This window comes from Aulonocara stuartgranti (genome assembly GCF_965226115.1).
Source record: "Aulonocara stuartgranti genome assembly, chromosome: 3".
Classification (NCBI taxonomy): Eukaryota; Metazoa; Chordata; class Actinopteri; order Cichliformes; family Cichlidae; genus Aulonocara; species Aulonocara stuartgranti.
This window is the reverse complement of record NC_138941.1, coordinates 5,474,788-5,492,620: the sequence shown is the minus strand read 5'-3', so window position 1 is coordinate 5,492,620 and position 17,833 is coordinate 5,474,788. Positions and strand designations below refer to the sequence as shown.

The window sequence follows — 17,833 nt, the reverse complement described above, 5'->3', positions numbered from 1 at the left end:
TTAAAAATGATAGTAGCTAATACTAATACTCTTTTCCGTTGGGTAACAACAAAGTGAGGAATTAATGCTAAGTTGGCTGCTTTTAGCGGCTTATTCTAATTAGGGGTGAATAATTATTAGTAGCAAATGCTAATACCGTTTTCTCTTTCCTTATAACAATATGAGCAGTTAATGCTAATTTGATGTAAATTAGCATTATATTAGTGAGGAGTTAATGCTAAGTAGGCTACCATTAGCAGCTAAAGGTAATTTGAGGTGAATAAGCACTAGTAGCTAATGCCAATACCCTTTTCTCTTGTGTTATAATGATGTGAAACGTTAATATTGTTCTCAAACAACAGAATGAGAATGAAATATTGATTCTAACAGGGCCCATAAACAGCATTAGCTTAGCAGCATTAGCTTATCAGAGTCTCCATCATGGTCACACAAATCCTTAGCGGAGCAAAGTGGCCTACTTAGCAATAGCTGCTGTAGAAAGCAAAGGGAAAACAGTATTAGCATTAGCTGCTAAATGTGCACTTGAGAACAAATCTATTGTGAATTCAGCCGTGAATGTAGTGTTTCCAGTAAGCTTCCATTTCCAAATGTTAGCTGCTCCTGTCTGCCTCTTTGTCACACACACAGACTGAAATGATTCACAGCCTTGTTTCATCCTTCTGTCAGTGTCACTGACTGTCACTGTGACTGTGGACATACAGCATGGGAAACACACACATGGCTGATACTTGTATCTAAAGTTACAAAATGTTGTCTCTGTCCAAATATTACCTAACTGTAAGTCTACTTTTAATGAAACTCTCAACATGACTTATCAGTTATCATTAATGTTCCTGCAAACAGACTCCTTGAAGACCCCCTACATAAATATCCATGTACTATCCAGCTAGACTAGTGTGTCTGTCCCTGAAAATATTCCTGCATGTGTGATTGTTCATGTCTCATCTGCAGGAAACAAACAGGAAGTGAGTGAAAGACACAGGAAATGATTCCAGCTCTTCCTCCTATATCAGACATTCTCTCCATACCTGAGAGTGTCCAGTCTCCAGCCTGGATACTTCAGTCCAGCCGACAGAAGCTTCATTCCTGAGGGACCTGGATGATTGTAGCTCAGGTCCAGCTCTCTCAGATGGGAGGGGTTGGAGGTCAGAGCTGAGGCCAGAGAAGTACAGCCTTCCTCTGTGATCAGACAGCCTGACAGACTGCAGACACACAAAACAACAATCCATCTGTTATCCATCTCTATAGCAGCATAACTAAGTGATGGTTCAGGGTCACCTGATCCAGCTCTAACTATAAGTTTTATCAAAAAGGAAAGTTTGAAGCTGATCGTCAAAGTAGAGAGGGTGTCTGTCTCCTGAACTCAAACTGGGAGCTGCTTCCACACCCAGTCCAACATAGCCAGGCTTTCTTTGCTGCTTTGACAAAACCTCAAATCCCAGTCAGAGATGGTGAGCATCATCACAGTGATGATCATTTCTCTGTTAACCCAGGCTTTCTGCTTCAGGATCTGTGCACGCTCACAGAACAAGGAGACCTTTAAACATCATTTCACTAAATGGATGGACTGAGCTCAGCCTACAGATGAACTGGATAAATAAAGATTTGACCTCAGTGTTCCTGTCTATTCCTAACATATTCCTAACATGATAGCTGCACTTTAGAGCTCTAAAACTGGAACTGACACATATTTAAACTCCACATGTTACTCAGTACATTCAGTTCTGACACTCGCCCACAGTCCAACAAAGGAAACATGGAGATCACATCAGTTTGTCACCAAAGTCTAATTATTCCAGAGGGCAGTGTTGATACAACTAAAGTTATTTTTAAGCAAAGTTGAGTTTTTTATTGTCGCAGTACTTCATGTCTGAAGTATCACTTAAATGCATTACACGCTGTTGATGGCAGCAAACAAACCACCCAAACAAACAGAGGTGGGAGGCTTGGGCAGACTACGTAGGATCAGCTTGTGGGAGGAGTCAGGATAAAACCAAAGAAAGACAAGCTAACAAACACCACAGTGAAGTGAGTAGCTACAAACTGCAGGCCGATTAGTGTTGTTGAAGAAGTCGGTCTGAGGAACGTTCTTAGGATCAACAAATGACGGCATGTATGAGCCTCCCTCAAGACGCACCATCACAAGAAGAACACATGAGCTGTGGAAAAAGGAGAGACTATGAAAGCCACGGCGTTACAACGTGCACCAGCTGTTGGTCTCTCTGGAGACTACTGGGCGTGGCTGGGTAACCATGGTTACTTGGGAGTTACAGTACATGATATTAATGAAGAGTGGGAGCTGCGTTCTATAGCAAACAATTTGTTATGAGGTAATCAGCTGATCTTAGTTTAACCGGAAGCCCTTCACAATAATTGCAATGCCTTTATTTTGTACAACTACCATCAGTTCGTCTGTACTGATGGTAACTTAAAGTCACACTAATGTCGTTTAGTTTCTATAGTTTATGTAGTGGAAGTATACTACAGTACCCTGATCACTGATAGGACAGATTTATGTAGATATACACCTTTGTGTTTAACATTACTGCATTATAGTACTGTGATCTTTGTCCTTATATATGGCTATATTAGCTATACTGATGTACGTACATATAACTGGATATGTAACTTATCTATTCATCTTATTTGTCATGTATTTGTATTGTGTACTTCCTTTTTGTAAGAAACCACACACATGATCACAGCCGCAAGAATCAATCAGTGAAAGAATAAAGTGTCTCAAACCAAACCTTAAGCTCTTTATTCCACATGCTGGGATCATTTGGCCTTCAGTGGTGTTCTGGCTGACACACCGGAGTGACCAGAGTGCTAAAGAGTGAATCGGACACACCAGTGTCATCTCTGATATCTCCACTACATTTAATCGTCCTTCAGCTTGTGGCTGCCGTTAGCTGGTCTGCTAGTTAGCTGATTTGCTATTTAGCCGGTGTGCTAGTTAGCTGGTGTGCTAGTTAGCCGGTTCGCTAGTCAGCTGGTGTGCTGACCAGCGAACCAGTAGGTTACAAGATGAGCTTGTCTGTCTGATGAGCCAGCTCTCTCTGTCTTGGTCATTTTGTCCTTGGGCAAAACCTAACCTACCACTACAACTGTAGCTTACCTCCACCAGTGTGTGAATGTGAGAGTGAATGAATACAGGGAGTGCAGAATTATTAGGCAAATGAGTATTTTGTCCACATCATCCTCTTCATGCATGTTGTCTTACTCCAAGCTGTATAGGCTCGAAAGCCTACTACCAATTAAGCATATTAGGTGATGTGCATCTCTGTAATGAGAAGGGGTGTGGTCTAATGACATCAACACCCTATATCAGGTGTGCATAATTATTAGGTAACGTCCTTTCCTTTGGCAAAATGGGTCAAAAGAAGGACTTGACAGGCTCAGAAAAGTCAAAAACAGTGAGATATCTTGCAGAGGGATGCAGCAGTCTCAAAATTGCAAAGCTTCTGAAGCGTGATCATCGAACAATCAAGCGTTTCATTCAAAATAGTCAACAGGGTCGCAAGAAGCGTGTGGAAAAACCAAGGCGCAAAATAACTGCCCATGAACTGAGAAAAGTCAAGCGTGCAGCTGCCAAGATGCCACTTGCCACCAGTTTGGCCATATTTTGGAGCTGCAACATCACTGGAGTGCCCAAGAGCACAAGGTGTGCAATACTCAGAGACATGGCCAAGGTAAGAAAGGCTGAAAGACGACCACCACTGAACAAGACACACAAGCTGAAACGTCAAGACTGGGCCAAGAAATATCTCAGGACTGGTTTTTCTAAGGTTTTATGGACTGATGAAATGAGAGTGAGTCTTGATGGGCCAGATGGATGGGCCCGTGGCTGGATTGGTAAAGGGCAGAGAGCTCCAGTCCCACTCAGACGCCAGCAAGGTGGAGGTGGAGTACTGGTTTGGGCTGGTATCATCAAAGATGAGCTTGTGGGGCCTTTTCGGGTTGAGGATGGAGTCAAGCTCAACTCCCAGTCCTACTGCCAGTTTCTGGAAGACACCTTCTTCAAGCAGTGGTACAGGAAGAAGTCTGCATCCTTCAAGAAAAACATGATTTTCATGCAGGACAATGCTCCATCACACGCGTCCAAGTACTCCACAGCGTGGCTGGCAAGAAAGGGTATAAAAGAAGAAAAACTAATGACATGGCCTCCTTGTTCACCTGATCTGAACCCCATTGAGAACCTGTGGTCCATCATCAAATGTGAGATTTACAAGGAGGGAAAACAGTACACCTCTCTGAACAGTGTCTGGGAGGCTGTGGTTGCTGCTGCACGCAATGTTGATGGTGAACAGATCAAAACACTGACAGAATCCATGGATGGCAGGCTTTTGAGTGTCCTTGCAAAGAAAGGTGGCTATATTGGTCGCTGATTTGTTTTTGTTTTGTTTTTGAATGTCAGAAATGTATATTTGTGAATGTGGAGATGTTATATTGGTGTCACTGGTAAAAATAAATAAATGAAATGGGTATATATTTGTTTTTGTTAAGTTGCCTAATAATTCTGCACAGTAATAGTCACCTGCACACACAGATATCCCCCTAAAATAGCTAAAACTAAAAACAAACTAAAAACTACTTCCAAAAACATTCAGCTTTGATATTAATGAGTTTTTTGGGTTCATTGAGAACATGGTTGTTGTTCAATAATAAAATTATTCCTCAAAAATACAACTTGCCTAATAATTCTGCACTCCCTGTAGTGGGATTGTAAAGGGTCTTTGAGGGTCTCGAAAAGCGCTATATAAATGCAATCCATTATTATTATTAAGAGCATCTTTAGGCCTGACTGTGCTCATCCTTCCTCCAACCTCTCCTTACCAAAGATAACAACTACATCAGTATTAGCTCAATAACAATTTCTGCAATTCAATTGTGGACATTCATTTTTAAACCTTGTGTAAAACGATAAAACCTCAAAGTCTGAGCATTATTCTTTGTGCAAACAGCTCTTGCAGGTTCCCCCGGACTTAGGTTATTTTTATTATTTAATTACTTTCCTTTAAGCAGCTGTTCAGGCTACTAAACTCATCCCAGAAATAACAAGTGACACCATTAATAGTAGAGGTGGGAATCACCATACAACTCGCGATACGATATTATCACAATACTTAACGCACGATACGATATTATTGCGATTTTTTAAAATATTTTGCGATATTTAAATTCTGCACATAAAGGTAAACTTTATCAATATTCATTTTATCTAATATCAAAGTCTCACACTCAGTCTTTCTCTCATTTCAGTCAGTTTTATTGTTGACAAACTGAACGGTTTGTATTACAGTCTAGTCCAACTTAACTGAATGCAACCATCTGGTACAATTATAGCTATTCTGAACTATGCAATTTATGAAAACTATGCAGCCCCTTCAGCAACTGAAGAATTTGAAAGTAAATTTAAAAAAATATATAATTTTACATTAAATAAAAAAGTTTCAAACTTAATTAAAATTAAACATGTCTTAAATTAAAATAAGTAAACTGTCATGTTTATTGCTGCCAAAAAAAAAGTTAAACACATTTGGACAGTGAAGGAATGTCAGGATTGTTGCTCAGAAAAAGGATCAACATGCTCTGAAGTCAACATGCTCTGACTCCAGAGCATGTTGACTTCAGAGAAAAAATTGTTTGTAACAAAATATCGATTTCTGCTGTCCCTGTATCGATACATTATTAGCAAACAAAATATCACGATACTACACAGTATCGATTTTTTCCCCCACCCCTAATTAATAGTGGAGCTAACTTTAACAGGTGAAACTGATTTGACCTATAAGGCTACTGCAGTTACTTCTTATCAGGTTTAGTAGGGAAGACATCTGGATGAGGTAGTTAGTAGTATGTAGTTAGTACCGGGCGACTCCCCTCCCCCACATCGGCACCAGAACCCTGTATTATCTACAGGGTAAGACTGCCTGTTTTATCAAACTATGGCCATTACTACTGTGATCATTTGCAGCCCAGTGTGCCGCTCTCTCTGCTGGGATGAACCACTGGAGCTCACCCAGTCATCCCTTTCTTTCTCTCAAGAAGAAGTGAAATAAATATATTTATTATGTTACGAGTCTAATATTCTTTAAATCAAACTGTAATGAATAAATCAAGCAAGAAGATTTGGTGGCTCCACGTGTTGTAGAAGAAAAGATAAACATCTCATTTTGAGAAATCAGCCTTTAAAATTAAGTACTGTGAATAAAAAACAAACAGCGAGCCAATCAGCAGTCGCCAATATCCTCCTAATTTCATTCACAAAGAAATCAAATATATATATTATGGGCCCAAAGGAGCCTAAATCTTTAAATTAGGCAGTACATGAAGTATTTTTTTAAATAAACAAAGACATGACTATAACAACTTTTAGTAATTCAGAGTCCAATTATCCACTCAAATGTGAATAAAAGTTCACTTGACAGCTGTAAAAGTTACCTGTTTATACAATAATATAAGTCACATTTCAAATGATCATCTGTGGAAAAGTTTGAATCCTGACCTGAGAGTTTCCACTGCACACTGTGAACTCTTTAGTCCAGCGGACAGAAGCTTCACTCCTGAATCCTGCAGGTCAGAGTTACTCAGGTCCAGCTCTCTCAGACTGGAGGACTGGGAGCTGAGGACTGAGGACAGAGCTTCACAGCTTCTCTCTGACAGGTTACAGCCACTCAGTCTGAAAAATAAAAGACAATCTATAAAACAAGTACTCATGTAGAGTTTGTTAATACATTTCACAACATTAAATGTTGACTTTCTATTTTTAAAGGAAACATAAACATACTAAGATACAACATCATATGTATGAACTTTAATTAATAATTCTAAAAACTAAATGTTTTCTGATCTGACCTCAGAGTATTCAGTTTACAGTTTAAACGTTGTAGTCCAGCAGACAGAAGCTTCACTCCTGAATCCTGTAGCTTTCTGATACTCAGGTCCAGCTCTGTCAGACTAGAGGACTGCGAGCTGAGAACTGAGGACAGAGCTTCACAGTTTTCCTCTGAGAGTTCACAGATGTTAAGTCTGAAGATAAAAACATGAATAAAGATTGTTGTTAAAGTGTAATCAGGGTGCAATAGCTTATTGTCTTGTGCTGAGCAGGTTAGTAAAACTTCACTTTAACTTTGAAATGAATAAAAATGCTATGAAACAAGGATAACTGGATAAAGACATAAACAAAAACAAACATCAAACACATAAACAAACAGAACTAAACAGAATACAAATTGATCTGACCTCAGAACATTCAGTTTGGCATGTGGACTCTCCACTGCAGCAGACAGAAGCTTTACTGCTGAAGCCTTCAGGCTGTTGGTACTCAGGTCCAGCTCTCTCAGACTACAGGACTGGGAGCTGACCACTGACAACAAATTTTCACAGCCTTCCTCTGAGACGTTACAGCTGCTCAGTCTGTGAGAGAAAGGAAAAAACAAAAACAAAAAAAAAAAACAATATATGTGATCAAATTAAATTTGTTTATATGTTGAACCCTTTTTTTTAAAAATTTATTTAAACCTATGAGACTATGAGTGCTACCAGTCCAGTGCACATGATTGGTACCTTGATGGTACCTTGCTCAGGGGTACCACAAGGTAACTATTCGGTGGATTCGACCCCTGACCTTATGATCATGGGGCGACCACTCTGCCTACTGAGCTAATAATTCTGTGTACACTGTCATACAATATTAACTAAAACAATTATTTTAGAAAATCTTACTAATTCAATAATCATGCTCATTACCTGTGTATTGTGAATAACACTGGATTTTAAACACTAGCTGTATAAAACTCTTCCTGTTAAAGGTGTGTATAAAGGAGATGAGCTGAAATGCAGACTTCATGGAGAATGTTTGCTGTCAGCATATATCAAAGACAAAGCAGAGATCCATCCAGTCTCTTCCACTAAGCCCACAGAGGGACAGACAACCACTCTCACTCACACCTGCATGAAGTTTAGATCACCAGGTAACCTAACTGCATGTCTGTGGACAGTGGGAGGAAACTGTAGAGGACCCAGAGTGAACCCACTGTAATTCTGTGATAACACTGGTTATGGAAGCCTTACAGTTACATATGGTTACTGACAAGAAACACGACCTTAGAGGCAATTTCAGTAATGAAGACCGAGTTTCTCCCTCCATACAGGATGAAAACATGACAGCACAGCAGAGATTTATATTTAAAAAGGGAGGGTGTGCACTGAAAGTGAGATACAAACTTGAACTTAAATTATGAACATCAGAAAAAGATGTAGGTGAAGTCTGGCAGGTGAAGTTTGTGCTTTAGAATAAAACAACCAAACTCCTGGAGTTGGAGACAAGTGAACAAGCTGAGGATAATAAACCTGTCAGAGGGGCTGAAGCATCAGAGCTCATGTTCTTATAGGCTGGGTCTGGATTGTCCTTTGATAAGAGTTACAGAACAAAGTGTGTTTTAGAAATGCTGGAGTGAAACATTAAAACTACCATATATTTACTGAGTGACTGATGATCATTTAATTTACTATTTTAAAAAATGTTACAGTGCTCTTTGAACTCAGCATTTCTGATTTATTTCCCATGATTTTAACAATGAAGCGATGACAACATGTTTACTCACAGAGCTTTGTTGGAGGCTTTGACCACTGGCAGCATTCTCAGAAGAGCCTCCTCTGAAGCAGAGTATTTCTTGAAGTCAAACTCATCCAGATCTTCTTCTGATGACAGTAAGATGAAGGTCAGAGCTGAGCACTGAGCAGGAGACAGTTCATCTGTGGAGAGACTTCCTGATCTCAGGGACTGTTGGATCTCCTCCACTAGAGAACGATCATTCAGTTCATTCAGACAGTGGATCAGATTGATGCTTTTCTCTGCAGACAGATTCTTACTGAGCTTCTCCTTGATGTACTGGACTGTTTCCTGATTGGTCTGTGAGCTACTTCCTGTCTGTGTCATCAGGGCTCGTAGGAGAGTCTGATTGGTCTGCAGGGAAAGACCCAGGAGGAAGCGGAGGAACAAGTCCAGGTGTCCATTTGGACTCTGTAAGGCCTTGTTCACAGCACTCTGGTGGAGAGATTGAAGTTTTGGTTTGTTAAATAATTTAGATTTCTTGGAGGTTGTTTGTTGTTGTTCCAGCAGATTGAGTCCAGAGTTGATGAAGGTCAGATGGACATGAAGAGCAGCCAGAAACTCCTGAACACTCAGATGGATGAAGCAGAACACCTTGTCCTGGTACAGTCCTCTCTCCTCTTTAAAGATCTGTGTGAACACTCCTGAGTACACTGAGGCTGCTCTGATATCGATGCCACACTCTGTCAGGTCTGATTCATAGAAGATCAGGTTTCCTTTCTGCAGCTGATCAAAAGCCAGTTTTCCCAGAGACTCCATCATCTTCCTGCTCTCAGGACTCCAGTGTGGATCTGTCTCAGCTCCTCCATCATACTTGACCTTCTTCACTTTGGCCTGAACCACCAGGAAGTGGATGTACATCTCAGTCAGGGTCTTGGGCAGCTGTCCTCCCTCTCTGGTTTCCAGCACATCCTCCAGAACTGTAGCAGTGATCCAGCAGAAGACTGGGATGTGACACATGATGTGGAGGCTTCGTGATGTCTTGATGTGGGAGATGATCCTGCTGGCCTGCTCCTCATCTCTGAATCTCTTCCTGAAGTACTCCTCCTTCTGTGGGTCAGTGAACCCTCTGACCTCTGTCACCATGCCAACACAGTCAGGAGGGATCTGATTGGCTGCTGCAGGTCGTGTGGTTATCCAGAGGCGAGCAGAGGGAAGCAGTTTCCCCCTGATGAGGTTTATCAGCAGCACATCCACTGAGGTGGACTTTCTAGGGTCAGTTAGGATTGTAGTTTTGTGGAAGTCCAGAGGACCTCGACACTCATCCAGACCATCAAAGATGAACACAACCTGGAAGTCTTCAAAGCTGCAGATTCCTGCTTCTTTGGTTTCAGTAAAGAAGTGATGAACAAGTCCCACCAAGCTGAACTTTTCCTCTTTCAGCACATTCAGCTCTCTGAAAGTGAATGGAAATATGAACTGGATGTCCTGGTTGGCTTTGTCTTCAGCCCAGTCCAGGCTGTATTTCTGTGTTAAGACTGTTTTCCCAATGCCAGCCACTCCCTTTGTCAGCACTGTTCTGATTGGTTCATCTCTTCCAGGTGAGGCTTTAAAGATGTCTTCTTGTCTGATTGTTGTTTCTGGTCTGTCTGGTTTCCTGGATGCTGTTTCAATCTGTCTGACCTCATGTTCATCATTGACCTCTGCAGTCCCTCCCTCTGTGATGTAGAGCTCTGTGTAGATCTGATTCAGGAGGGTTGGGTTTCCTGCTTTAGCGATGCCCTCAAACACACACTGGAACTTCTTCTTCAGGGTGGATTTAAGGTTACGATGACAAACTGCAGCTGGAAGTTCTGAATAATAATAATAAAAATACAACTTTAACAATCATATTTTACAAAATGCTGATGACAATTTCTGACCCACTGAAAAATGACTGAACACACTGGTGTCACAAGTCTCTCATTTATCCAGCAGCTTAAATCTTTAGATAAATCCTCTTACGTCTCTGCAGACGGTCAGCCAGCTCCTCCTGCTTCATTCTCCTCAGGAAGTCCACTGTGATCTTCACAAATGCCTCTCTGCTGTTTCTCCTCTGCTCATCATCCTCCCTCTGAAACTCCAAGCACTGGGGCTTATTTGGATTCAGAGCCTTCTGGATCTTCTTCAGCTCGTTCTTCACAAAAGTGATGATGTTGTCCTCCAGCAGCTGGAACAGAATACTTTATGAATGACCCACCACTCTGAACTTTAGTCCACACAACATCCACTTCTTTACGATCAAGGGGCATATCATCCGCGAACTCTTTACCAATTATAGGTTTGACTTTATCTGATTAACTGAGACTTTGTCCACAACTCCGTGATCCCAAAGCGTTGATTCTGTTCATATGAATGCAGCGATTTCAGTGGGAGAAACATTTCACTGGTGTTCAGAGCTGAACTACCAACAGGTTGATGATCAAAGCCAGAAACTTGGAGATGTTTCAGGTGACTGAGTTGATCGTACAGACAACTGGTCTTAAAGGTTCACTCTGTTTACGCATACAGATCAGTATTTAAGGTTTGACTCTCATCATCCACTGGGGCACAAACTGGACGTCATCAGGACACTACAACACAGAACAAACACCATCCCCACAGACACAGCAGCCAGCGAAGCAGAAGAACTTCACATCAAGAAGGTCCTGAGTAAATGTGAACGCTGGTTTGAGGGCGGAGTCAAGGAGGCCATTTATGTGAAAAGGAAAGACCATCTCTGAATGGAGGAGGGGCCCAAGGGTACAACTGTCACCATCTTACATGCTGTGATTGCAGCCATTCCCCAGCTCTCTGTGAACTGGACTCATGACCATTGATCAACAACCATTGATCAATGGTCCTGACAATATGCGTACCAATGATCAATGAACTGACCTCCCAGCCCATTGTTCCTTCAGTGGGCTGGTTTCAGTCATACAAATGTCCTGTTTATAAGATTGAAACCTGCAGTCAGCTGAGACTGAAGAAGTCACCTGATGATGATGAAACGTTTCTCCCACTGAAAACATCCAGATGAACAGAATCAAGCTTTTTGGGATTTACGTACCTGGATGATTGAGCATCAAGACACAACTCTGTGACTTTTCTCAGATGAATAAATCCTCTCCTCCAGCTTTGTTTACATCTACCAGCCATGGGGCGCTGCCCAGGGAAATAATCTATGTGAGAGGTGGAAAGTCATACAGGTGTCTGCTCCTGCCTTCAGTTATTTTATCTACTGTGTGTCAACTGGCTGAACCTACTGCAACTGTCTACTGTCTCCCTAAACTCAACAATGACTTAGTGATCTATCCATTCTCTGACCAAAGACATCCTGCTGCAGGAGGTTAACATAGCAGCCAATGATGATCCCACTCACTGTGAACAACACATTTGGACCTGATTTGCTGCTCTGGTTTACACGTGAACTTCCACTGCTGCTGTCACCAACTTGAGAGGCTCTACAGAAAAACTGGACTTGTCCATAAAAATCATAAACTACATTACAAGGACAGCATTGCTCAATCAACTCTAATTACTACTGACATGTTATCTCTTCTAACTAAGGTACAGACACTCAAACTTGCTGCTTTCAGTGAGAAGTCAAATGTCTGAATATGAGCTGGAAGCTGCTGAGAGTCCTCCTCCTTCCCGTGGGGTTTACTTTCTCTACTACTTTCACTATAAACACGCCCCTTTCATGCACCTGCAGAGGGCCACCAGCAGATGGAGCTGTCTTAAACAAATCCACTTGGATAGTTAGCTGTAGATGACTTTATCAGTATGATTGTAGGATTTTGAGTTATTCTTTAGATTTATTTCAACTCTTATATTGTGCACAAGTGTTGAGCGACCCATAATTTCTCTGTACTTTTCATAAGAGCAGCCAGACTTTCAGCTAGTTTTTCTTTGCTCTGCAGGTTTTATGAAGGTGTGTCAAAGTTGTTCTTTGGACATTAGCTGCTTATTAAATCATTTTCAGTCCTCGTACAGAAACACTCTTCAAGCTAAATCCAAGTGTGTTAGACCAGAGTTAACCTGATAGATATGTGTGGGTGTGTAACTCTTAGAAGCTGATTGGCTGCTTTTTATGGGGGCTGGGTCTTTGGAAAGTGTTTTAGTAACACACCCTGAACTGCACACTTTAACAAACAACATGAGATTTTAACAGTAATGTAAAACTCATGTGATTCACTGTTATTAAGCACAAACACATCTATGGCCCTGTTTCCATTAGTAGCTGCTCAGATCGACTCACCACAGGTCACCACGACTGGACTGGATCCACTGGTTTCCATTACAGTTGAGGACCACCTAATGTGGTCGTCTCAATACAGCCGAGTGTCGACTAACATCATTAGTAAGTGCTAATGCTGCTAATTTCCATCATATTTGTCATTTATTGCTCAAAGTTATTGAAGAAACAGTTATTCAGCTTCATTCCCACTGATCTCGACTACAAACTGTTTCACTTTGGTTTCTGTTTAAAGCCTCGATGTTTAAAACGTTTCCCTGTGATCACATTTGCACCGTCTGATTTCAAAGTTTGTTTCTTTTGGTCATTTAGTCCACAGAGTCCTTGGTGTTCTGAAAGGGACCTATAAATAAATGCATTATTATTAATATTAATAATAAAGTAGTTGTTGTACATGTACAGACCATAAATATGGAGTCCAGCTGTGTTTGATGCTGCTGGGCAGACTGACCACTGGGAACCTCTGAGCTCTGCTGCTCCACTCTGTGGAGGAACCATGAAGGATTAGATCAACACAGGATAAAGATCCAGGAGTTTCTGCTCAAATAACTTCATCTGAATCAAGTCTGTCAAGTTTTAGACTCTCAGATTCTGAAGATATATTTTCTGTTTTCTATGAACTTTCTTTCATCAGTGATGGAAGTGATGATGCTGCAGAAGCTCAGAGGAAACTTTGAGAAAACTGTGATGAACCATCAACTAATGCTCTCAGGAGGCCAAAGGTCCCTGAATGTAACTGTGCAGTAGATTCATCGAGTGTTTGAAACCTGACCACTTCCATATGTTTTCATTCTAACACAAGAAGTCCTTTTCTCATTGCTTTGATTTGAGTTTTCATTTGAGTTTTCCGAGTCTCGTATTTGGAGTCGAGTCTAATCAATGATCTGACAGAAGAACATTAAAAAGGATTTACCAGTGCTGTCAAAATTAACATGTAGGGTTAGGGTTCATCTGTTATCATGATTAACATGATAAAAACCTTTAACACGACACATCTGGAGAGCAGAACGACTCAAAATCCCTGAAATGTTTCTATCAACGCACTTCGAGCAGTTTGTCCGAGTAGAGTTACCTTTGCACACGTGCAGATGTGCAGCACATCTGTTAGTGACGGAAGCTGAACCAATCAGCTCAATATGGAAGATGACAAACACACACTGACCTCCCGATGGAAAGTTTGAGTATTAAAAAAATAACAAGACGGACCAGCCGACCAACATGAAGGATTCTGTACATCGTGACAGAAGGAATTTTCTTTTCACCGAAGCACTTCCAGCTTAAAATATCACAACAATGCAAAGCACCGATGCCAAGTGGACAAACTGCAGACCTGTTAGTGTTGTTAATAACATAGTTTTGGTTCCTCGTGTCAAAGACTTGAAGAAGAGTGACAGAGAGTGTTAGACTGCTGCAGGATCAGTGCCACCTCCACAGACCTGTGAAGAAAATGATTGTTTGACAGATGGGCTCAGATTCAGGATCAGCTGAGGAGTTTGTGCTGAGAGAATCCTGCAGGTACAGAGCAGAGCCCATCATTAGCATGCAGGACTGTCCCTGGGGGGGTCGGCTCATTCAGGAGGTTAATCAATGTTTGCATGTTCAATAAACATGTTAAGTGTGTAAATTTGCCCTTTTCTCTCGAGTCTGTTTGCTCATGAAATGAACTTTGATTCGTTTACATTAAAAATGATGTTTAATGGTGATTAATCCAAATGAATCCACAGTAACCCTGTGATGAGTCTGATTAAACATTTTCATTAACAGCAGTAATATAGATTATATATTATTATATATTAGTGCACACTTAGCTTTTAGTATATATGTTTGTTCCAAAGTTGTATTTACAGCAGAGAAGCTGAGTTAAAGACTGAAAACTATTCAAAGTCTCTTTGAATTGAAGCGTTTAACATTCTTTGTGTTTATTCTGCATTGACTTCATTATATGGTGTAAACGTCTGTTACAGGCTTAAATATAAAGTTGGAAAAATGTAACTGCAGCTATTGATCAAGTAATTGTGATTAATCAGGATTAATGACAGAAGATTGTGTCATTAATTAGTCATGTTTTAATCTACTGACAGCACTAGTGTTCACTCTGGTGCCTCCAACTGTTTTACGCCCTTTCAACACCTTCGTGGTCAAAAGTGTACACGCACAAAATCTACAATAAAACCCTCACGCAGCAATAGGACAGACACACAATCCATTTATCTCTGTGTCTCAAACACACACACGTGTATTCAAAGCCTCGATTTGTTCATATTTCATCTGTTGTGTTTTTATCTTCAGCGTTTTCAGTGTTGCTGCATTTACACCAAAAATGTTTCCATTGATGAATCAGATTGATTTGAATGTGTTTCATCCATACAAATCCCTCCCTGGTGGTCACATGACTCTATAACATAACAGGAGTCATGTGACAAGAGTTTCATGCTGTAAAATGTCAAAATGGTTGAATGTGGTGGAGTAAAAATGTGAGATGTCAACTACTTTTCTTCAATATGAAATGTTTGCAGGGCCTGACAGGAAGTGGACGGACGCTCTGATCACTTCCTGTTTGCTGAAGTGGGTTTTCAGTTGTTTAGAAACCAAAGGCTTGTTTTAAAAGACAGTTTAAATGGGACTGAGGGAACGACGTGTTTGTAGTTTATATCCAACAACATCGAGCAGTTTAATCAAAGAGTTCATGTTGCTAACAGCTCACCTCTCTGCAGCAGACACAGGCTGGACTTTAAAATAAATGGGAAGAACTTTAGACCGGTCACTCTGTAAGGACACAGAGCTGGGTGGAGGTCCAGGCTGGTTCCTGTGAATAATGATGCAGCAGTGATGTGAGTGCTGAGCTGTGACATGGAGAAGAGTCATGGACAGTTAGAGATGGTCATCTCACCTCTGAGCTTTGGTCTGGCTCTCATGTTCCCCACACAGAGTGCTTTTAGAGGGAGGGACTCCCTCCTCTCTGTCCTCACACTGATCCATGCTGCTCAATTCAGCTCACACACACTTTCTACCTGCAGAGGAAACACAAATCATTCATGTGCACATCAGCTGAAATCCTCCTTTCATCATGTGTGCTGTCCAAATATCAGCTGCTTCTTTCCTGCTTCATCTCAGTGTCAGCTGGATGCAGTCAGACAGCAGTGTGAGGCAGAGGAAGCTGCCATCAGCTGCTCTGCTATCAGTCCACTAGATGGAGCCTGAAGCACACACGATGCATTCACTGACACACACTGATTCACTGTGACTGGGAGCTTCAGTCAGTCCAACACGTGTGAACAACATTTTAAACATTTCAGCTGATCCAGGATTCAAAGAGGATCAGCAGAGTTAAAGCTTCACACTAATTCTTGCTGCTGAGTTTGCAGAGAACTGCACACACACTGATTCACTGCTAATGAGAAGCTTCTTCCATCCAGTAATTCATCATCCATCAGCTCTGCTGCTGCTCTCAGTCCTGGACTCTGATCACACACTAAAAGCAGCTTTTTAACTCGTGTCTGTAAGAACTCTTAGTGTTAGCTTAGTGTTAGCTTAGCTTTAGCTTAGTGTTAGCTTAGTGTTAGCTTAGCGTTAGCTTAGCGTTAGCTTAGTGTTAGCTTAGTGTTAGCATGCTGTGTGCTAGCTTAGCGTCAGAGCTCTGCAGGTGTCTCGTGTGTAAATATTAATCACAGTGACAGTAAAGGAGGTAAAGGGCTGTGACGTCATCACGTACGCTGCGTCCTCTGTGGGCTCTGAGTGAACTCAAAGTACAAACTACAAGTACACAAACACGAACGTAGCTCAGAGTGGCGGACACACTCGGCCTCGTTGGTCCAGCTGTGAGTCCGTTACCGTGAACTATGGAGCGGCAGATTTGTGCTGAACTAAGCTGCACACAGCTGATGTTAGCCAGGAAACATTACACACTGACTTTAATGGAGAGACCGGAAATACAAACACACACAGTTTGTTGTGTGAAGAAATCAAACACGAGCTGAACAAACAGTAAAGTTCCTAAAGACAAACTGTTAAAGGAGGAAACAAAGCAAACTTACAGTTTCTTCACACACCAACAACAAGCTCCACTCCACACCTGGACACTAAACACGGACACACAGGTGAGCTGCTTCCTGGAAGGAGGCGGGGCTCCACCTGAAACTCAGCACAGGTGGGAGGGGCTCAGCTCTGTGTGTGCTGATGTGTTAACTTTAAAAATATGCCGTCTGACTGCTCAGACTGAGTCAGAGTAAAGTTCACATGCTGACGTGTGGAGACATGAAACCTTGTTGTAGCTGCAGGTGTGAACACACTGATCCCAGATCAGCTCTGCTGTATTTGTAACATGAACATTTCTGCTGCAAAGCTTCAAATGTTCAGCATGTTTCTCTGTTTCCAGTCTATAGATCCAGTCACACTTTCTACCTTCACCTGTGCAGTAAAGACTGAGAGCAGAGCTGAAAGCAAGCGTCCAATCAGTGAGCAGCATCAACACCTGAGCTTCATTCAGACTCTGTTATTGAAGATGTTGTTGGTACAAAGTTCACCTGCTGCTCACATGAATCCATGAAAGATTTATTTCACTGAATGTTTCTTCAAAGCTCATTTCAACCTGTTGAAGTCATGAATGAAAGTGCAGACTGAGAGTGGATCACATGATGTTTGAGGTGTGTCATGTGACATGTTCAGTATTGTCACACATGTCTAGATTGTCCCTGATATCATAACTGCTCAAACACTGATGATTATATTTGAAGAATTATTCCTGATGGCAGCAAAGTTTGAATGGAGCTCTCTGTCTGTGCTGATTTGTCGCCCTCTGGAGGTCAAAGCACAAACTGCATGATGTCACTGTAACCACCACAGAGACAGGAAGTGTTTTTATGACTGAAACACTGAAATGATGCTAACGGCTGTCGTTAGGCTCACTGACAGCAGTGCTGATGTGTTCATGTCAAACACTGGCTCAGGTCAGACTCCTTCATCCTTCTCCAGCGTGAGGCCGCCCTCAGACCCACAGGAGC

At 41.5% G+C, this 17,833-nt stretch overlaps 1 protein-coding gene across 1 annotated transcript in view; it reads right to left on the bottom strand.

Moving 5' to 3' along the window:
• The window catches only part of LOC309702425 (protein NLRC3-like), a 31,924-nt gene extending 16,062 nt beyond the window's left edge, over window positions 1–15,862 (bottom strand). Inside the window, exons 1-8 of the mRNA XM_082527143.1 lie at window positions 15,724–15,862; window positions 15,538–15,639; window positions 13,238–13,316; window positions 10,562–10,766; window positions 8,610–10,410; window positions 6,859–7,032; window positions 6,509–6,682; window positions 1,029–1,202 (exon numbers count right to left, since the gene is read on the bottom strand). Of these exons, the coding sequence (XP_082383269.1) occupies window positions 1,029–1,202; window positions 6,509–6,682; window positions 6,859–7,032; window positions 8,610–10,410; window positions 10,562–10,766; window positions 13,238–13,316; window positions 15,538–15,639; window positions 15,724–15,812 (2,798 nt within the window). The 5' untranslated portion in view covers window positions 15,813–15,862. The remainder of the gene's footprint in view (window positions 1–1,028; window positions 1,203–6,508; window positions 6,683–6,858; window positions 7,033–8,609; window positions 10,411–10,561; window positions 10,767–13,237; window positions 13,317–15,537; window positions 15,640–15,723) is intronic.
• Window positions 15,863–17,833: the final 1,971 nt, after the last annotated feature.